A 21,748-nucleotide genomic window follows, 5' to 3' on the forward strand; every position below is an offset into this window, starting at 1 on the left:
GGAATTCTGGGTTAAGCTCCCAATGTCTGATGGGGCAAAAAAATTGTTGCGGGTGGTTTTGGGTACAAGTCATCAGTCGCCCCTCCCTCCGTGATGCAATGGCAGACAATCATTTGCTCCCCCATTAGCCTCAGCATCGCGTCCTGCCTCCGCTCTTCGCACTCACTCAATTCTTTCCTGGCCTCTGCCACTGAATGCCTCCATGCATTAAGCTGTGCCCTATCAGTGCAGGAGGACTGCATGAGCTCGGAAATCATGTCAGCGCGAGTGCTTTTTTACACCTTCTAATCTGCAATAACCTCAGGGACGGAGATGATAGGGGGAGCGTAGAATGTTTCTGCGATTCTGGGGGGACTGCATGGGCACCTGTGCTGCTGAGTTTGCCACGCTGACCAAACAGGAAATGAAATTCAAAAGTTCCTGGGGCTTCTCCTGTGTACCTGGCTAGTGCATCGGCGTTCAAAGTGCTGTCCAGAGCGGTCACAATGGAGCACTCTGGGATAGCTCCCAGAGGCTGATACTGTCTATTTGCGTCTACACTATCCCAAATTCGACCCCACAAGGTCGATTTTAGTGCTACTCCCCTTGTCGGGGCGGAGTACAGAAGTTGATTTTTAAGAGCCCTTTAGGTCGACGGAATGGGGTTGGTTGTGTAGATGCAGTCGTTTTTAAATCGGCCTAACGCGGCTAAATTTGACCTACCCCCGTAGTGTAGACCAGGGCTAAAAGATCTGCTCTCATTCAAACAGGAATCAACTCAGGGAAATTGTCGCCTGTGTTGTAAAGATCAGACTAGATGACCACCATGGTCCCTTCTGGCCTTAAAATCCATGAGCATTGCTATCCCCCTATGCATTGCAAATATCAAATCTACCTCCTAACAGTAGCTCCTTTTTAAACCTAAAAAACCCTGCAAGGCTGGTCCCTATTGCCAGGAATTTACATCTTATCTGTGCACGTCATGGTGGGAAGCACCCTCTTCTCCCATGGTAGGAGTAATAGAAGCGCGTAGTTAGAGCACCAGCTGCTCGTTTGGAATGATCTTTAGGGGGGACAGGCTCAGCCCCCTAGACCACGACTAAAATACAAGTGCCAGTTTCTATGCTCGAGTGACACTCTTGAATCAAATTATCAGTGTGCTTATTAAATACAAGACACGGGATTGGCTATGAACACGCACTTTAAACAGCGGAATAGGGAATTACAAAACTCCAAACGCTTAGATCTACACAGCAGTTCACGGGGGAAACTTGACTAGACTGTCAACACCTTTCAGCTTCCCCACAGAGGAATGGTCCGTGTTTCTCTAGTGCGAGCTTCTCTCTGACCTTCCTCTCTCAAATGAAAGGAGCTTAATGGCTTTTATTCATGGCAAACCGTGCTCTGTCAGATTGAGGGGGCTAAATGGGATTTAGGGCTCTTCAGTGCTTGTGCACAGTCGCATAGTTACGCCTCGGAAAGCCATTGTACGTTTCTTCTTTCTAGCCCGGCTACTTGAACTCACTGCAGCCCCTATAAATAGTGCTCAGATGAAATGCTCAGGTTTGGAGGTCTAGGAAGTAAGCTACCTTGATCCTGAATCTCTCAAGAATGTCAGTAGCTGTCCAAAGTGGGATCACTGGAGTCAGGGCAAGCAAAGTGGGTCACAAGTTGTCCACTGAAAATCATGATAAAGAGGCCACTGCCTGGAAGAAATAGGCAAAAGTGTATTTGAATGGCAGTGATACTGCATCCCCCTCCATCACTAGCTTACAAACCAAACCCCCCCGGGCTAGAGGCCAGGTCGTGTGCTTCAGTAGTTGTAAAAATCACTTGTGGTTGGCTCAAAGCGGTTGCTTCTAGACTAGTCAAAGCATCTCAGCTTTGTTACAGTGGTAGGGATGGCACCTTTACCCAACTGGGAAGAGGAAACAAAGGGAGCCCACCTGGAAATGAACTGAATGCTTACCGAGTGCTAGCCACCAGTGCCACACCAAAGGGAACTGCTCCATCACTGTAAACGACAGATCAGACATGTCAGTGCTAACAGCCTCTTTCTCCGTGAGATTAAAACCATCAATAATCTGATTAAAACAGTGCTGGCTAGCGATTAGAGCTAGGGCCTAAAGAATCAGGACTCCTGGGTTCTATTTCTGGTTCTGCCACTAATTTCCTCTATGTGTGGTGTGGTGTTGGTCGGGGTTTGTTTTTTGTGGTTTGGGGGTTTGTTTTTGTTTTTTGCAGGGGCACAAGTCACTTAAACGTCGTCATGTTTTTACCCATCCCTAAATGGCTAATTGCATTTCTCAGGGTGGGCAGTGGGGAAAGTTACGTGGCTCAATGTGAAAGATGTTGAGAGTCATAGACAAGAAGGGGGCAGTATTCCTGCTGAAGGGTGTAGTCGTGTTTTAAGGGGCATGCTTAAGACAGCATTACCAATCCCAAGCATTCAAACATTATGGCAGGCTCCTCCCCAAAAACTCAAAAGTCTTTAAACTAGTCTGGGTTCTTTTTATGTGCTTTCTAGTTCAGAGCCTCTAGGGGTCACATTTTCAAGCTTCTCTTCACGGTCAGAAGGGCTAGAATTTTGCATGTGCATATGTGCCTATGAAAGCTGAAGCTATCTCAAACACCTGGCTCCAGGAGCTGGAGCTTTAAGAAAAACACCACATATTGTGAGACTTACATACACACAAAACCCACAAGAGTTGGCACTGCTCTTAAGATTAAAATCAGATTTGAAAGACACTTAATTTGCAACATCTTCAATATAAAAATGGGGGGGGGGAGGTGGAATGCCCTGTTTGAGTGAATCTAACTCATCCTAAACAATGAAACTAGAGTGGACCAGTCAGTTTCACTTCCTTGTGCTTTCAGAGTCTTGGTACTATTGCGTTTGAGGTAATAATGGTTCAGGGACTGTATGCGTGGGGTTTTTTTAATTGGCTTCCTAAAAATATTTAATATTAATTTCTGTTAATTAAATTTGAAACAATCTGTTCTGCACCTAAAGTTGATGGCATGCGTCCCTTTCTGAGACATTTGGACTTTGATTCCTGCAAACAGAGAGATCTTTCTTTATACTTTTAAGTTCATGAATAATGAGAGGTCTTGAGGTTAAAATGCAGGGATGAAATCTTGGTCCCATTGGAAGTACACCTCTACCTCCATATAACGCTGTCCTCGGGAGCCAAAAAATCTTACCACGTTATAGGTGAAACTTATAGCGAACTTGCTTTGATCCACCGGAGTGCGCAGCCCCGCCCCCGCAGAGCGCTGCTTTACCGCATCATATCTGAATTCATGTTATACTGGGTCGCGTTATATCGAGGTAGCGGTGTATATGGGAGTTCTACCAGGACTTCACTCCAGGAGCAGAAGGCAGCAGCAGATAACATCACCTAGCTCTGATTATAACACTTTTTCATCAGTAGCTTTCAAAGCACTTTACATTCTTTTAACGCATAGATCTTCACAGCACCCTTGTGATGTACTGTTAGCCCCATTTTTCAGACGGGAACGTGGGCCCAGAGCCACAAAGGGACTTAGGCATTGCAATGCTGAGCATCACAATGCTTAACTTTGAGGTGCCTGGAAAATCACAGGAACAAAGTGAGGGCAAGTGCTGAGTTAGCTGCCCAGGTTTCCTGTTCAGTGAATGCGCGGAGAGAGGCACTGTACAGTGTGATCCACACTAGGCGGGGAGCTGCCTATGCTAGCCAATGGGAGATCATAACAAGAAGGTTGTGTCCTCAGCCTTGCCCCCTCATGGATTTAGGCACCTAGCTTTGCTTGCAGGAGCTCCTTGCCTCAGTCATTTCTTGTGGGAATGAGTTAAGCACCTGCAACGCTCCGCACAAAATGCAGGGAGGCAGAGGAGCCAGTGGTTAGAGCACTCAGCTGGGAGACTCTGGTTCAGTTCCCCTGATGAAGAGGAAGGATTTGAACAGGGGTCTCCATGCAGGAGAGTGCTCCAACTGCTGAACTATGGGATACTCTGATGGGAAGGGCTCCCTCCATCTCTACTGTGGAAGCTGTTCCCTTTTTAGAAACAATTAGTCACTGGAGTAGACAGACCAGCCTGGGTCCTACCTCCCACATGGGTGTCCCAACTCCTAGACTATAGAATCATTCTTACTCCCTCTGTCTGGCCCAATGACTCTTGAGGCATTTATCCAAAGCACACCACCGTCAACAGGAAAGACTGAGGGAGTCTCACCTTGGGATGTCCTGTAGCTCAGTAGTTAGAGCACGCTCCTGAGGTAGGAGACCTCTGTTTGAGTCCTGTGCCCCCATCAGACGGGGGAGGGAATTGAACCTGGGTCTCCCACATCCTGTGTGAGTGCCCTAACCACTGGGCTAAAAGTGATAAGATGGGCAGTAGCAACAACTCCTCCTCCAGCCAGATTTTGAATGGGACCTGATCCAGTAGGCAGCCTCTGAGCAGCACGTCTGCTGGATCAGGCCCCATGGGTGAGATATAGATGCTCCTCTACCTCTCTTCTACCAGGATTTAAGCATCTTTGTGGATCTGGGCCACAGAGACTAAATGAGTTGCCCAGGGCCACACAGGAAATCTGGGTAGAGTAAGGGAACTGAACTGTGGTTTTATAAGTCCTAGGCTCAGACTCTAACCCTGTTCTAGACCCGCTACGTGTCACTTCCCCTTGCTTTGACAGTTTTCCCAAATGTTTATCAAAAAGGAAGCGCTGTTAGCTGCAGCTCCGGAGTTTGGAGATTTCACTCATGAATGGGTTTTGAGATCCCCCAGGGAAGGTGCAAGAGAAAGGCACGTCTGCGTTTTATGCTCTCTTTTTAGTGAGGGTGGTTACTTTGATTTTCTGAATGCTGGTTTTGTCAAAGGGGGAAAAGCCACTTAAACGCCTCACTTGGATTCTGCGTAGCAGGTTACATTCAATGGCATTAAAGCGCCCTGTGTTAAGAGTGTTAAAGGCTGCACAGAGATGGGTTGTGTCTAAAAATGCATGTATGGAAAAGCCCAGAGAAGGGCAGGGGAGGTGGCTAGATGTGTATCAGTGGGAAGGAGGAAGAGTAAAAGGAGATGTGACTGAGGGATTTGAAATCATGACTGGGACACAGAAGGGCAGTCAGGCTGCTTTCTATTCCCTCTGTTACCAAAGGGCACTCCCAAGCTAAAGGCAGTAAAACAAGGGATATAGTAAATGCCCATCCAAATTTAAAATGGCTAAATGCTAGGTGCAATGTGGCGCAAGCCAAAGCCTACTGCAGTCCATGGAAAGACTCCCATTGATGTCCATAGGCTTTGGATCAGGTCCTACACACAGGGTGCTGCTGTTGTGTCAAGCAGCTTAGTGCAGTTCAAAAAGGATCGGCCTTGTCTATGAATGAGTCTAGCATCACAGTACTAGGAGCTGGGACAGGAATTACAGATGCTCATGAATGCAATGTTGTTGGAGCCGGGCTAGTCCCAGGATCTTAGAGAAATGAGATAAGATCATATCTTTTATTGGACCCACTTCTGTTGGTGAGAGAGACCAGCTTTTGAGCTGGGGGTATTACCTCACCCATCTTGTTTCTCTCAGATCCTCGTGAAAGCAGAAGTCCTCTAGAGTTTAGTATTGCACGACTGGTCAGGTGCAGTCTGTGCAGCTGAGTGCATAGGGGCGAGAGGGGCTTGTTACCTTCCTCTGGAACATCCACTATTGGCCACAACAGGATGCTGGAGTGAATAGGCTATTGTTCTGTTCTGCTACAGCTGATCCTAGGCCATCTATCTCTTTGCTAGTCCATCCATCTGTTCATATATCTGTTCCTCATTCCTTCCCTCGTGTTTCTCCACTCATCCGTCTTCCATTAATTTGCCTTCCCTACTCTCTCTGTCCATCCATCTCAATCCCGGAGCACTAAAGTTCCTCTCTGACAGACAGGGAGCTGTGCGGTTGCAGCGGAAGCAACTGCAGTCACTCATGTCAAGCCTTGAACATATAAATCATGCCGTCTCAGAGATCAACGCAATGGACCTAATAGGCAGGCAGAATAAATGTGGATCAGAAGCTGCATGGCCTTCCCACGCCTCCCTGTGGATAAATGAGAGCTGTTTTTCACCTGGTAAAAGGGCTTTGTTTGTGAGTAAGCAATTAGTCTCTCTCTAAAAACAGAACCAGGAAGCTAATGGATGGGGGTGGCAGGCTCTCAGCCCCTTTGCTGAGGAATGATGGGGCCGTTTCCACTCCATTAGCACCAGTGGGATGCAGATGGTGGCGTGTGCCTCGCTGAACTGGTGCTGCAAGACAGATGAAGCCCTCTTCCCCCATATTCATCGTAGCCACTACGGGTAGGAAGGAAGAGGCTGTTCCACATGGCGCAGGAGTTAATGAGACAGAACAAACACACAGGCCAGGATGGGGGAGAGGAGGGAATGGAAGTGACAAACCCATTTGGAAGCCATTTCAATAGCACTGGTTTTTGTAATGTTCATATTTACTTGGAAGCTGTTTTCAATTTTTGGTCTCGCTGGATCATTAGTCTTTTAAATATTATGATGTTCAGTTCTAGTGGGGCGTAGCATGGGGAGGGAGAAAGGAATAGAAAGGGAGTTTGCATCAGTGCATTCTGATCTGCCCCCTGCCGCGGACTCTTCAGAGCTCTGAGGTTCCATCCATGGACCCTACGGATCCCCAAGGTTCCATCCCCCAACTGCCAGGGACCCTACAGAACCCCAAGATTCCATCCCCCAACTGCCAGGGACCCTACGGAGCCCCACAATTCCATCCCCCAACTGCCATGGGGCCTTCTGAGCTCCAAGGTTCCATCCTCCAACTGCCACAGACCCTACAGAGCCCCAAGGTTCCATCCCCCAACTGCCAGGGACCCTACGGAGCCCCAAGATTCCATCCCCCAACTGCCAGGGACCCTACGGAGCCCCAAGGTTCCATCCTCCAACTGCCATGGGGCCTTCTGAGCCCCAGGATTCCGTCCTCCAACTGCCATGGGGCCTTCTGAGCCCCAAGGTTCCATCCTCCAACTGCCAGGGACCCTACAGAGCCCCAAGATTCCATCCCCCAACTGCCAGGGACCCTACGGAGCCCCAAGGTTCCATCCTCCAACTGCCACGGACCCTACGGAGCCCCAAGGTTCCATCCTCCAACTGCCACGGACCCTACGGAGCCCCAAGGTTCCATCTTCCAACTGCCAGGGACCCTACGGAGCCCTGAAGTTCCATCTACCAGCCCCACCAACTGCCACAGACCCTTCAGGGATCTCAGTATTCCACTTGACAGCCCCCATATGACCTCCAGCTGCTATAGGCCTACCAGAGAGCGGGTCAAGCCACAGACTTCAGATCTTGGTTTTGAACAAATAACAAAAAAAGGGAGGGTGGGGAGGCAAGGGCAGGGAAGAGGAGAAAGGAAAGGAAGAAATCAGAGGAAGTAAGTTTAATACACAGCACTGGAAGGAAGGCAGCTTTTAAAAGAGCAGGAGAAAAGTGTGTGGGAGACTTGGCAATGGCACATGAGCATTTTGCAAAAGTCACGGTCCAGTTAACTATCAAAGTTGCTGCATCATCAGGGCAATTTTCAGGTCCAGTTATAGGGAAACGGTGAAATTCCTGCTGGATTTATTCTTAAAACCATGCTAGGGCATGGAGCTATTTGGAAACACGCACCTGCCACTGAACAGCAGCCACTGCTAGGGTGGAAAGCAGCAGTGGTGTAAAAACACACAGCACTATAATACTATAGCTAAGGACAGGAAGGAAAAAACCCCACTTCCAGTTGAAACTGTATTGGGAATTGAAGTATACAGTAGAATTCATTTAGCTAAACTACTTTGACTGGAACAACCCACCCCTTACAAGACGTGCCCTGGGACGTTGTGGTCAGTTTTATCTCTCATGCAAAAGACAGCAGTTCTAGCAGCACTCTTTCCCCCCTGTATAGCACAACACTGGTATGCTGGCTTGATATTGACTCAGAGGGAAGAGTGCTACCAATGGAATCATCAGCATCACTTCTTCTAAAACCTGGGTGTGCCTTGGAGGTCTCCCATCCAAGCACTGAGACATCTTGAATCTGCTTAGCTTGGGAGGAAGACTGGTAAGACCTTAGCCCAAGCTTGTATGGGTGCAAAATGAAAAGAGCTGTTATTTCTCCAGGTTACTCAACCATTTTCAAACATATCATGTACGGAATCCACCTGGCTCAAACTCACCTACAGACGTCAGTGCCACATGGACGAGTGTGACAGTGATGGCGTAGTCCCAGACCCATCGCTTCAGCAGAGCAGCAAAGAGAAGGCCACTGGTGAAGTAGGTCAGTTCCATGGACAGCAAATTCACTAGAGAAATGAGAAGGGAAAACAACCCTTATTCTGGAGTAAAGGCAGATACATCTCACAACAGGGAGTCCTGGAGGTACAGAGTCCTTGCCCATGGGGTGCAAAGGAAATACCTCAAAATTATCCTGGAGTTAATGTTCTGACACAGTTTATTGGAATACAGATTCTGCTGATTCCAGTGGGAGGTACTACCAGGGGATGTACACAATGTCCAGTCCCATAAGGCAAAGAAATACAGTGCTGTCTCCTCGCAATAGCTAGGGTCCACTTCACTGGTTTCCCAGTGGCTGTGCTCAGAGTCCATCCCTCCAACCTCACATATCCTGTTCTCTCCCAGTCAGATGTTAACACACTTTTGGCCTTGAAGGATCCCTGTGGTTTTATCCATTCCAAAGCGGCTTCATTGCCCTGCATCACTTACCCAGATATTTGGGATTTGAGTGAGATGGTTCTGTGTTAAATTCAAAAGGGATAAGTCCATCAAATGTATCCAGCCTGGAAGGAAAAAAAGAGAGAGAGAGAGAGAGAGAGAAGACTTTAGGAAATTAAAAAATGATCAAGGGCTGTTAAACGGATCCCCACTAAAAAGTCAACATTTGCCAAGGGTTACTGCACAGGGAGATCTGAGATACTGCATGCCATTGTTACAGGGCCAACTGCATCTCTGTCCCCTCTGTGGTCTCTCTGAGTGCTCTCCCGCAGGTGGCAGGCCTTGTGCTATTACCTGCTCCTGGAGTGGAATTCTGTACAGTGATCCAACAGCCTTCGTAAACCAAAGCATTGTCTGTTTTTCAGTAGGAAGAAAGCATTTAGAGAAAAAGACATTTAAAACAAGAGTCTACACACATCTATTGAACCAAAGACGTATCATCCCCTGATGGTATCCTAGGCAGGCCTAAATTCTTCACGCCCCTTTGGGTGCCTGTCTCTCACTCTGGTTCCTCCAAACAACTCCTCTCTCTTGAAAGAGTGTTCCTTCTTCACCCTCCCAGAGGTCTTTTGTTCTTCTGCATTCCCAGGTCTTTTCCAGCCTTGGCATTGCCTCAACAACTCTCAAGAGTTTGCTTAGAAGTGGCTTATCTTAGAATCATAGAATCTCAGGGTTGGAAGGGACCTCAGGAGGTCATCTAGTCCAACCCCCTGCTCAAAGCAGGACCAAACCCAACTAAATCATCCCAGCCAGGGCTTTGTCAAGCCTGACCTTAAAAACCTCAAAAATCTTCTGCCATTCTTTCCCTTCCTGCTTGTTTCCCCCTATTAAACTAAGCCAATGTATTCATGGAGTAAACATGCCAATAACCAGGTCAGCATACAGTGAGGGATAACTCAGTGGTTTGAGCATTGGCCTGCTAAGCCCAGGTTTATGAGTTTAATCCCTGAGGGGGCCATTTAGGGATCTGGGACAAAAATCTGTCTGGGGATTGGTCCTGCTTTGAGCAGGGGGTTGGACTAGATCCCTTCTGAGGTCCCTTCCAACCCTGGTATTCTATGATTCTATTAGAGAGCAGCTTCACAGTCCCCCTCCCCGCATTTAGAACAGGATATAAACATGGAGCCTGTGTAGTATTGGCTGACAAGTGTTGATATTTAAATGGCACCCACTGTGCCATCTGCAAGCTGGTTTGCTAGCCTGTGGGGTAGCCTGTCCAGCTTCCACTGGGCTGGTGCCTGCTGCACACAAACGGCCTCCTCCAGTTCGTGCTCGCTGGCCGCCTTTGTTGATACTCTCAGCAGAGAGGCCAATAATTTACGCTGGGATTTTCAAAAGAGACTCAGGAATTAAGAACCCAGCTTCTATTGAAATTCAGTGAGAGCTGAAGCCCATGTCTTCAAAGGTATTTAGGCTCCTAACTCCCATTGAAATCATTGGGAGTTAGGTGCCTAAATATCTTGGCGCATCTGGGCCTGCATGCTTGACTCCTTTACATTCCCTTGAAAATCCCAACTGTGCTTTGAAGATGTAACTCTCCTGTCAGCCCTTGAGGCGATAGGTGCCTTAGCTACCCAGAGATGGCCTTGCTGGACCAGGGTGAGGCATGTTAATGAGAAGCTCACCTTGCCGCTGTCTGGATTGTCCTTGTTCTGTGGATAAAGGGAACGCCAGGCTCCAGGGCTGTGCAGCCTGGTATGTTCCATCAACACTAAACTAAACTGTAAATAAAATGAGTGGTCAGCAGTGGGACAAACCACTAAGCCAAGAGCCACATGGCTCTGGCTGGGAAAAGAAAAGCAGGACTCCCACACCCTAACCATCACATTTTGGAAGAGTCCAATCACAGGAAGGCAACACTGTGTTGACCGAATCAGATCCCTTTATTTCACTCGGATGAGCTCAGCATAAGATCTGCTCTGCTCAGTTCAAAAAGAGCAGCCTCACCTGAAAGCTCCAGAGCAGATGCTTCCAATCATGTAGTAGACTGCGTAGAAAGTGACCAGGCACAACAGCAGGTGAATGAGGATGGTCTGTCAATCAGAGCAGAAAAGCACAAGGATCAGCACATGCAGCAGTGAGAGGGACGTTTATTCCCATCTCACCACAGAGAAAGAATCTTCAGCAGAGGAGAGTTTCCTGGGAATTCTGTGCCAGCTGCAAACAACTGGATCTGGGCCACCTAGGAAATGAAAAGCTCTGTTACATTCATCCAGCTGGCCGTCCCAATGACAGGTATTTAAATAAATGTCACGGGGGTTGTGCAAGTGTCACAAGGACTCTGGCTGGGTCATCTGCAGGGACTGATGCTGGGAGCTCTGCATCTAAAACCACAAGCCTCTGCTGTCTGACCTAAAGTAACAGGTTTGTATATTTCAAGGCAGTAGCAGACTCACAAGCCTCAAGGGAGACACAAAGCCACCCTGTGACAGGGTGATTCCACAAGCAATTACTCCTGGCAAGCATGATGCAGCTACAAATGGATTGTTAATAATCTTACATTTCTGCAGCTCCTGGCAAGGATCTCCAGGGGCTTCACAAATTGGGTCCATCCTCTACCACTGGAATGCAGCCACCTCTGGGTTGGAGGGCAACAGCTAGACAGCAACCACACAACTTTGGGAGGGAGCATTTTGGTAGGCACCAGGGAAAAACCCCTCCTCTTCCAGTAATTGCCCTGGGATAGTTTGTGTCCACATGGGACAGACAGGACTTGGTTTTTAACAGCTGCTTCAGGAAGACGATGCAGGACATACATTCTGCCAATCCACTGAGGTGAAGGGATGTTCCCCTGAAAAGGTGCTCAGAAAAGGGCTCACAACGGCTGTATTGTGTGCTTTATAGGAGGCAACAGCTCCAGTGCAACCTGAAGGAACGGCTAGTTCCTCCTGTCTCTGCCCATACCATGGGGGATGGGGAGCAGGGCCGTAGAGTCTTTGCATCAGCTGGGACATCCCCCTGCACGGGGGTAGTCTCAGAAGGTAGGTGTATTTCTCTGGCCCCCATCACCACAGCTACTGAGCTCCTCACAATTTTTAATGTGTTCCTCTCACAACCCCTTTGTGAGGCAGGGCAGGGCTGTTATCCCCACAATACTGATGGGAGACTGAGGCACAGAGAGGCTAAGTGACATACCCAAGGTCACACAGGAAATCTGTGTCAGAGCAGGGGACAGCTCACCGGCTTCCTGAATGCCAGGCCATCCTTTCTCCGTTCTAGCACCCTGCCCAGTCTGTTCTTCACTTGACTTGACCCAACATTTTTGTGGGGATGGAAGTGGTGGAGAATGTATCCAATTGCTACTAAGACAGTCCCATCCCAGCAGCCGTGCAGAGGGCAATGGGACAAATGCAGGGCCTGAGAGTGCCCAGTGGAGGGCAGGGCCAAAGAGCTGAGAGCAGGTTGCAAAGTCCACTGTTGGATCGTTCAGTAGGAATGTTTGTTGGTGTTCGGTTAGCGCTTGAGAGGGCCCAAGCACCAGCGCCTCGACCAGTTATCGGAAGCAGCCAGTCTGGGGAGGAGAAAGACAGGTGGGGGGCACGTCGGGAGTCTGGCTGGGAAACGCATCCAAGGGAGGCTGCTGATGCCTGGTTCCTGTAGCTGGGAATTTCACGTGCATAGTCAGTTTCTCTGCCCCGCCCCCGCCCCCTAGCTCCCTTTGGATCTAGCGGGGTGAGGGAAGGGGTTATCCGGAGCACCAAGGAGAGATGATTCCTGCTTCCATCCCAGAATTAGCTCCAGTGTGAATTATGCTGCTTGAAACAATTTCACTGGCTGCCTTTTATGTTAATGAAACTTTGCCTTTAACTAACCCACTCCTGCTGCTGGCTACTCTCCCATCTGCCCCAAGCAGCTCGCCAGCAGGGCTGGAAAAGCCTTGGGCTTCAGCGCCTTTGGGAGGCCCAGCTTTTGTTTTCTGAAGCAGCAAATTCTCCCACCACCCCGGCTCTCCCCCGTCTTTTGCCTTTACTACTTACAGCAGAATCCAGGTCACATGATCCTGCAATCTGCTCAGGCCCAGATGCCGCTGCTGGCCCATAAACCCTGCAGCAGCCAACACTGCTGGGCTTTGCCCTGCTCCCCAAAGCAGAGCAGCAGTTCCTATGGGCTTTACCTTGATGCCTGGCACTCTGCCGCTGTGGAAGGCCATGCGTAGGGAAGGTTCATAACAGCACAGGCCAGGCTCCAGGACGTGTAAACTGGGGATCTCTCTTGCTGAGATGCTCTAGGAGAGGTAACCTGGGCTTCTGTGGCAGGGAAAGAGAGACGACGCTGCAACGCCTGCTAGAGGCAAAGATCAGACAGGCAGGGCCAGGAGCCAATGAAGAGAAAGAAGCCAGCCACTGCTCAGGCTGTGCTCAGTCCTGGGATAATTACAGGACATCAGTTTGCAGAGTCTAACACCAGCACCCCAATTCACTGCTAATTCTATTTTTGAAGACACCAGAATCTCCTGGTCCACGTGGAAGAGGACGGATTTGTACCTAATGTATTTCAAGCCCCTTCTTTACTCACTAGTGCAGTGGTCGCTGAGGATACAAAATTCTCATGGTGATCCTGCCAGGTCTCTATGCATGACGCACCCATTGACTTCACGCTGGACTCCCACTGGCTCCAGTGGCAGTGCCACACATGCAGGGCTGGCAGAATCAGGCCCAGTGTTTTTGAGGGGTGTTAGTGTCAGGAAAGTCTGGGGGTGGTCGGGTTATAGACTATCACTGAGAGTGACAGGTCACGGGGCTCCCTGGCTTCACCAAGTCTGGTGTTACTGGATCTCCCAACTGCGATCATTTACACCAGTGTAAATTGGGGTAACCCACCACCAGATAAGGATTGACGCATTTTACATTTAATGGGGTAAATGACTTTACAAGGTGCAGAGCAAGGGAAGTCAGGCAGCCCCTCTAACCCCACTCTGGGAGGTACAAGAACAGGCCGGGGCAGGAAACGTGGCCAAGCGATAAAGGGGAGTGAGCTGCTGGGACTACCGAGCGTGAGGAGACAGCTGGGCACTTTAGCAAAGCGGGGGAACTTTTCTCCTGGATTGGCTGAACTACTGGGCAATCAGAGAAGCCCTGTCCCAGGGGGTTCAGGGTAAATCCAGGCTGGGAAGAGTGCTGCCCAGGAAGGAGACCCAACAGCTGTGAATTTAAGCCAAATTCAGGCTTCATTTTTTTTTTGGAGAATTGGATAGTGGTTGATAGTCCAAAGCAGATTGTGAAGAACTTCAAAAAGATCTCACAAAACTAAGTGATTGGGCAACAAAATGGCAAATGAAATTTAATGTGGATAAATGTAAAATAATGCACATTGGAAAAAATAACCCCAACTATACATACAACATGATGTGGGCTAATTTAGCTACAACGAGTCAGGAAAAAGATCTTGGCGTCATCGTGGATAGTTCTCTGAAGATGTCCACGCAGTGTGCAGAGGCGGTCAAAAAAGCAAACAGGATGTTAGGAATCATTAAAAAGGGGATAGAGAATAAGACTGAGAATATATTATTGCCCTTATATAAATCCATGGTACGCCCACATCTCGAATACTGTGTACAGATGTGGTCTCCTCACCTCAAAAAAGATATTCTAGCACTAGAAAAGGTTCAGAAAAGGGCAACTAAAATGATTAGGGGTTTAGAGAGGGTCCCATACGAGGAAAGATTAAAGAGGCTAGGACTCTTCAGCTTGGAAAAGAGAAGACTAAGGGGGGATATGATAGAGGTATATAAAATCATGAGTGATGTTGAGAAAGTGGTAAGGAAAAGTTATTTACTTATTCCCATAATACAAGAACTAGGGGTCACCAAATGAAATTAATAGGCAGCAGGTTTAAAACAAATAAAAGGAAGTTCTTCTTCATGCAGCGCACAGTCAACTTGTGGAACTCCTTACCTGAGGAGGTTGTGAAGGCTAGGACTATAACAATGTTTAAAAGGGGACTGGATAAATTCATGGTGGCTAAGTCCATAAATGGCTATTAGCCAGAATGGGTAAGAATGGTGTCCCTAGCCTCTCTTCGTCAGAGGATGGAGATGGATGGCAGGAGAGAGATCACTTGATCATTGCCTGTTAGGTTCACTCCCTCTGGGGCACCTGGCATTGGCCACTGTCGGTAGACAGATACTGGGCTAGATGGACCTTTGGTCTGACCCAGTACGGCCTTTCTTATGTTCTTATGTTCTTCTTATGTTCATTAGAGGGAGGAGTTGGGGGGCTGCAGCGGAAAGCTCTGTGGCAGAGTTGGTTGGCTTTGGGCTGGAGCAGAGGGGAGTGATGTAGGTCTGAACAGAGGTGCAGGTGGCTGGCTGAGTTATGTGGTGGGGCTAAGACAGCAAGAGCGGTAAGTAGTTTTGGTGCAGATGCATTGGCAGAGCTGCTGAGAGGGGGGACAGGTCTATACTAGCAAAGGGGTTTGCAGGCTTTGATTGAGGCATGGCTGTGAGATCCTGCTGTGTCCAGCTCTCCTTGGTGCTGTTAGGTCTTCACTTTGATCATCACTTAATTTGTTCATAGTGCCTCAGAAGAGAAGAAAAACTGAGACATATGGATGGTTGCAGCCATAGCTTTGTAGCCAGTGAAGCACGTAGCCCCGGGACTTAGAAGTGAGGAAGAAAGGATGTGTCTTATTAGCGCGTGAAAAAGATTTGTTATCAAAGTGGACCCGTCGATTTTTTAACACTCAGAAAACTGCCACAGCCAGAAAACACATCAGAATGTCAGCCGTGTCAGGGCAAGTTATTGCAAATGACAGCTGGTGCAGCTGGGTCTGATAAGATATCACAGGAAGAGAGTAGAAGTGGCCTATACTGGCATGGTCTGCTATGGGGAACTGGAGTAAAAAAGCTAAACACCTTCCCAGTATACACAGGTGTTTGGAGTCAATGGGATTTGGGCTCACTTACATCAGGCAGTTTTTGGCCCAATGTGTCTTGTCCACAGAAAAATTAGGGCCAGATCCTCTGCTGGTGTAAATCAGCATAGCAGTATTGACTTTATTTTACTCCATCAACTTCAATGGCCCTCTGCTGACTTACAACAGTTAATGAACCAGCCTTTTATTTTGTAGCCAAACAAATGATAGAAAATGATCAGTGAACTGGGATTTTATTGCAAAATCTGAAGACTCTAGCACGGGTGCTCTCAGAATAATAACACCATCTACTGCTGTCTGTAATCCTGAGAGATCCCAAAGCACTCTACAGATGCCACATATTTTACACAGGGATCGTTTCTTCCACTACAGCTACAGCTGGGGGGGGAATGCAGCAGCTCTTTGACCGTGCATGTCAGGGGGTGCCTGGCCCCTTAAGGGGAGATGGGCTCCAGCCCCACCTGGGACAAGACCCACTCACCTCCCCAGGTGGGAAAGTGACTTTGGTCATGTGACCAACTCAGGCCAGGCCTAGGGATATATGATGGAGAGGCCTGTGAGGGAGACAGTAACTCTGCAGCTAGCCTGGGCTTGGAGTGCCAGCTAGGATGGACACCTGTGAAGCTGTAGCTGGCCTGGGGAAGCAGCTACAGGGAGAAAACTGGCCACTGCAAGGAATCAAAGGTCTGTTTGATTCTAACCCATCTCAAGGAGAGTGAGGTGCTTGAGTGACAGCTTGAGAAGGCAAGGCCGGCAGGAAGACACTTTATTTTGAACTTAAAGTAAAATCCCCAGCAAGGGAATTTTGATCATTGCCTGTTAGGTTCACTCCCTCTGGGGCACCTGGCATTGGCCACTGTCGGTAGACAGATACTGAGCTAGATGGACCTTTGGTCTGACCCGGTACGGCCTTTCTTATGTTCTTTTGGACGGTGTGGAGCAGAAGGGGAAATGGAATAGCGTGCTGCAGAGCCATCCCTGACCACAAGGGGGTGCTCAGGACACAACCAGGCCTTTTACAGTACACAACAATGGTACACCACAGCTGAGGACAGAAAGTGACTAAGACTATTGTATAGCCAAGTGAAATTCCTTCTCTCTGCAGACACTACACATATTAGAAGACTTTAGCAGTGTCAGAGCTGGGATTAGAACACAGGATCCTGGGTTACAGGTTGGAGCTCTGCCCACTAGGCCATGTGACCACTTTTTGGCTATATGGATTTAGAGGAGATGGGACAGGCCACTCCTTTCTGGTCCAGGACTAAAAGGAAGACAGAATGGAATCCTTTTATCTATAATTAATTTTTTTCTTCCTTTCTCCAAAGCTCATTGCTGGCTTTGGGGCAAAGTCTCCTGGAGATTCATGCTTTGCACTGGAGAGCTGGGTGGTGTTAGATAATGGTAACATTTTATAACATTAACGCCTCATCACAATGCAATTCCACTTCACATTATGTGATCTCCTCACATAAAGACAATTTCACAGGATTACAAGGGATGAGATGTAATGATCTCATTAAGTTGTCCAAATCGGTCTTTCAAAAAAAGAAAAGCACCCCAGCTGTACCCAGTACATTTCCCACAGCTGTTGGGCTCGCCAGTGTGTATGCTATTGTAACATACGCTTATTTCAGCTGGTGTTGGACCCTATGGTAGCTACCTACATGGAATTTGGAGGGAGGAGCCCAGATTGTAGGAGGGAAGTTTGGAGGAGGCACCAGGATGTCAGTCTGTGTGCACATGGCTAGAATGCTGGCTGCAGTGGCAGCATCTCTGCAAATGGTTCTCTTAATAAAGAGCCAGTTTAGTTTTACAAGCCTGGAGCTCTTTCATGTTATTACCCAGCATGCAGTTACAAAACACCTGCTACCTCATTTTCCCTCCTCTTACAGGGAAACAAAACCCCGACAACTGGTGCTTTGGTGTTATTCTCCTGTTTTAAAGTCTGGCTTATTAACATAAAAACTAGAAATTCCCAGCCTTTTTCTAAAGGCCCAGCAGTCCATTATGTCATTCCTAGGCTTCCAAGCTTTTTCCTGTGGCTGACATGGAGAGCTTCTTCCACATCCCTCCCTGATCCTGGGTCCCCTGGAGGTCTTTCTATTCTTTACTCTGGTGCCAAAGCCCGCTCCGGAATAACCTCCTTTAAGTCTGTCATAGCCCCTGGTTGCCATCTTTAATGCAGCAGACTTCCTCTTTTAGGAAGCACTCCACCCACCCACCCACACACAGGCTGTCATCATGTGATGCCTGTGCACATGATCCAACAACTGAGCTAAGCCCAAACTCCTTCCCTACAGGTGACCAGGCACTAGGTAGGCTAAGGGGGGCACGAGGGGGCACTATCCCATGGAAATTTCTTTGCCCCCTCTGTAGAATGTGTTCCATTTTCCCCACGTTTCTTAGTCTGAGGCCAGGTCTACACTACAGACTTATATCGGTATAACTGTGTCACTCAGGGGTGTGAAAAATGTGTGAGACAAACTCGGCAGTGGCAGATATGTTATCAAATTGTACGTTTCTATACAATTTTTTTCACAGGCATGAAGTGAGAGTGCTGTGCCAGCACCTGGCAAGGGCCAGCACCTGGAAAGAGTCATAGAAACAAGATAGACTGGTCACCTGAAAACCTTGGTAATCATCCTCAGTAATTTGGAAGAGATTCAGAGCACTCTGTCAAACTGTGTGAATGGATATTAGGAAAAACTATTTCACTAAGAGGGTGGTGAAGCACTGGAATGGGTTCCCTAGGGAGGTGGTGGAATCTCCTTCCTTAGAGGTTTTTAAGGTCAGGCTTGACAAAGCCCTGGCTGGGATGATTTAGTTGTGGTTGGTCCAGCTTTGAGCAGGGGGTTGGACTAGACGACCTCCTAAGGTCTCTTCCAACCTTAATCTTCTATGATTCTATGATATGTCCATTGAAGCAAGAGGGCTGTTGGAAGTTACAGAATCATCCAAATTCTTGTTCTTAGCTGAGGTTATGAGAACGATTTTGAAAGTTTTTTCTCCCGTGAACAATCACCTTCAAAAGGAACTAATGCACCTTGCTAAAAGAGTTGAACTGATAACTGTTGCCTGTGAAGAAGTTCAACAGAAGAAAGAGATGTTCGAAGATTTTTCTCAGAGATTTCATCCAAGCACTTGGTTTTGAGAGATGCATGTGATGAAGCATCAACATTAAGATGTGCCACCAAAACAGCCAAGATTTTGCCCCCAAAATGTCAAGATTCCATAGTCACTGAAGATTTACCAGGATTCCAAAGTGCAAATGAGCATCAGTAGTCCCAGACTTATCATGAATTGATTGCAGAAACCACTGATGAATTGCAAAGGAGATTTTCTGCCAAGAACTCCAAATTATACAAAAGCTTGTCAGCAATCTATTCCACCAGCTCTCCAGACTTCTTGAAATTGGAATTAATGCATGCTTTGATTGACTTGCTTGGATTAGATCTTGAGAAAGTTGAAGTTGAAATGGCTAGATTTAAATCACTGATAGATAAGAGAAATTGCAAAGAATTTGAAGAAGTTCTAGGTGCTGCCAAGGAGGCTTTCCCATGTATTTTTGAAATGTCTATAGTGGTCTTGTTTGGAGCAACAATTGCAGCTTGTGAAAATTCCTTTTCTTGTTTGAAAAGAATTTTATTCCACCAGAGGATGAGCATAATCCATGAAGGGGAGAAAAACCTAATTCTCCTGTCATATGAAAGTGATTTGACTTCAAAACTGAACGCAGATGTCTTTGTGGAGGAATTCAGATATCATTATCCAAGAAGACTTCAGCTTTAATTTCCTGAACAGTCTTTACGTTACGCAGCACTTTCATGTGTAGAGCTACACTTTTTATATTTCTGAATCTTTGAATTTTTTGAATGCTTGAGTATTTGTTATACTGAACAATCATAAATATGTATTTTATTCTTATTTAATAAAACTAAAGTTAAAAAAGGCTTCTGAGACTGGATTTTTCACTAAGTTTGTGAACTTCTGAATGCAAGCACAACTGCTCCTCTTGTCATGCACTCTGCTCCCTTCTCACACACATGTTGATGTCCAAGCTACTGTGCTGAGCCAAACTCCTCCAACTCCACCCCAGTGACAACTATACATAATATCCACCCTCCACATGAGAGATAAATCCTAGGTCTTGACCATTTCTGGTCATTAAAAATTCATATCACTTTAAGCAAGTGCTGTGGTGTTATCCTGGTATTCTGACCAAATTCCAACTGGAAGGTAACTCCATTCTACCCCTCTAAATTCCCGTTGGAATTTCAACAGCATATGGTATATTTCCTTCACTTCCTGCTGTAAACTTCTGTGTAGTGTCACTATGTTCTGCTATAAAGCTGCCATGTTCCGCCTCAGAAATAGCTGCATTTCATTGGTGGATGTGGTGATTCTTGTATATAGCTGACAAAACACATTGGTCTCTTCTGGGATAAATGGTGCTTGCAAATGAAGATATGTAAAATCATTGTTGTTAGTATAACACCTGGAAATCTTTTGCTGTCTGGTTCTGCTCTTCCAGGTTTAGCTTTGCTAAGTGGAGCTGATACACAATATGCAGAATCATCTCTGAATTTATCCTAAGAGGATTCTGATTTCTCAGCAAATATATGCAGCAGCCTGCAATATTCCATCATTAGTCCATAGTACAGGACAGGTTATAGCACAACAAAAAGTCAATGCTAAATTGAGGTTGGTCTGAAAAGTGACAGTGAAAATTACACCCTCAGCACCTCACGAGACCCTAAATTGCCAGTTCAACCTGACCCCACTGATCAATCCATCTGATTGATCTTGTGTGACTGTTATCTGAAATGAGTTTGGAGGTGCTCTGTGTAGTGGACAAAAAAATCATAGAAATCAGCACAATTGGCAATAAACTGACAAACGTAGCCATCTGACCAGATAGATCCAGGACTGCATTGGCCTTAGAGACTGAGGGCTAGATCTACAAAGGGATTTAGGTACCTAACTGCCAATTTAGGCACCTTAGTCCAAATGTAGATCCTCAAAACTCAGCAGTCACTTAGCCTTGAGGTCCCTAGGAACTTACATTTCTGTCCCCAACTGAGTAAGTCAGGGGGTAAAAATAAGAGCTCTTCAAACACAGTATTAAGACGTACATAGACAAGAACAAAATATTCATATTATTTTACTTGACAATAAAACACAGCAGGCTTTAGAGAACTTATCAGAGGGGTAGCCGTGTTAGTCTGGATCTGTAAAAGCAACATGCATCTGACGAAGTGGGTATTCACCCATGAAAGCTCATGCTCCCAAACGTCTGTTAGTCTATAAGGTGCCACAAGACTCTTTGCTGCTTTTAGAGAACTTGTTACTTTTACAAAATGTCACCGAACATTTACTCTTACACCATGTACCAACATAATGCATAATTAATGCATAATTAATACTACACTTGTCAAATGAACAAAGCGCATTGGGTGATTCAGACACCATTTTTTTTTATTGTGGTATCCACTAAATTGAAATATTCACAACAATCCCTTCTAGTCATTAGTGCGTCTTAGGAACTGATTTAAAGCCCCTTAAGTGAATGGGGGTCTTTCTATTGATTTTAATGAACTTTGGATCAGGCTCTTAGAGCTTCTGTAGTATTTACTTTACCATGCAGATTAAGTCTCCAGAACAGGACCTCTAATAGAGCACCACACAAATTTGGAGTAAGGATAACGCTTAATTTGTAATGAAAGAGGTGCCACGGCTATGGCACAAATTCAGCACTGACTACATCCCCACACCCCATGGTGATATCACCACCGTGGGCCATGGCTTTCGGTGTGCCATGACGCCACATCACTGCCTCTTAATGTGGCATCTGGCACACTGCATGGCCACATCACCCATCCTTCACTGTTGCATCTAGTGTGCCAAGCTGCCGGTCCTTCGCTGGTGTGCCCAGTGTACCACATCACTCATCCTTTGCCATGGCGCCCAGTGTGCCACGTTACCCATCCCTCAGCAGGTAACCAGTGTGCCACACGGCCACGTCACCCATCCTTTGCCATGGCGCCCAGTGTGCCACATTACCCATCCCTCAGCAGGGTACCCAGTGTGCCACATGGCCACGTCACCCATCCTTCACCGTGGCACCCAGTGTGCCACGTTACCCAT

At 47.2% G+C, this 21,748-nt stretch overlaps 1 protein-coding gene across 1 annotated transcript; it reads right to left on the reverse strand.

Annotated features, from left to right (window-relative positions):
• Positions 1–1,162: 1,162 nt before the first annotated feature.
• Positions 1,163–13,177, reverse strand: LOC120389037 (transmembrane protein 244-like). Its single transcript, XM_039511178.1, has 6 exons — positions 12,843–13,177; positions 10,676–10,761; positions 8,720–8,793; positions 8,173–8,298; positions 1,949–1,993; positions 1,163–1,685 (listed from the first exon to the last, which is right to left on the reverse strand). The coding sequence occupies exons 1-6, from the start codon at positions 12,876–12,878 to the stop codon at positions 1,594–1,596; spliced, it is 459 nt and encodes a 152-aa protein (XP_039367112.1). The 5' UTR covers positions 12,879–13,177; the 3' UTR covers positions 1,163–1,593.
• Between the last annotated feature and the right edge of the window lie 8,571 nt (positions 13,178–21,748).

The sequence above is a fragment of the Mauremys reevesii genome, linkage group 23 (assembly GCF_016161935.1).
Source record: "Mauremys reevesii isolate NIE-2019 linkage group 23, ASM1616193v1, whole genome shotgun sequence".
Taxonomy (NCBI): Eukaryota; Metazoa; Chordata; order Testudines; family Geoemydidae; genus Mauremys; species Mauremys reevesii.

What these genes read in the sequence shown, in the direction of transcription:
- LOC120389037 (XM_039511178.1), bottom strand. Translation starts at nt 12,878, where the DNA reads ATGGCCTTCCACAGCGGCAGAGTGCCAGGCATCAAG. An exon ending in ATCTGCTCTGGAGCTTTCAG is followed by an intron (nt 8,794 to 10,675) that starts GTGAGGCTGCTC and finishes TTTTCCTTCCAG; the next exon opens with GCTGGATACATTTGATGGAC. An exon ending in TGTGGCACTGACGTCTGTAG is followed by an intron (nt 1,994 to 8,172) that starts GTGAGTTTGAGC and finishes TGTCGTTTACAG; the next exon opens with TGATGGAGCAGTTCCCTTTG.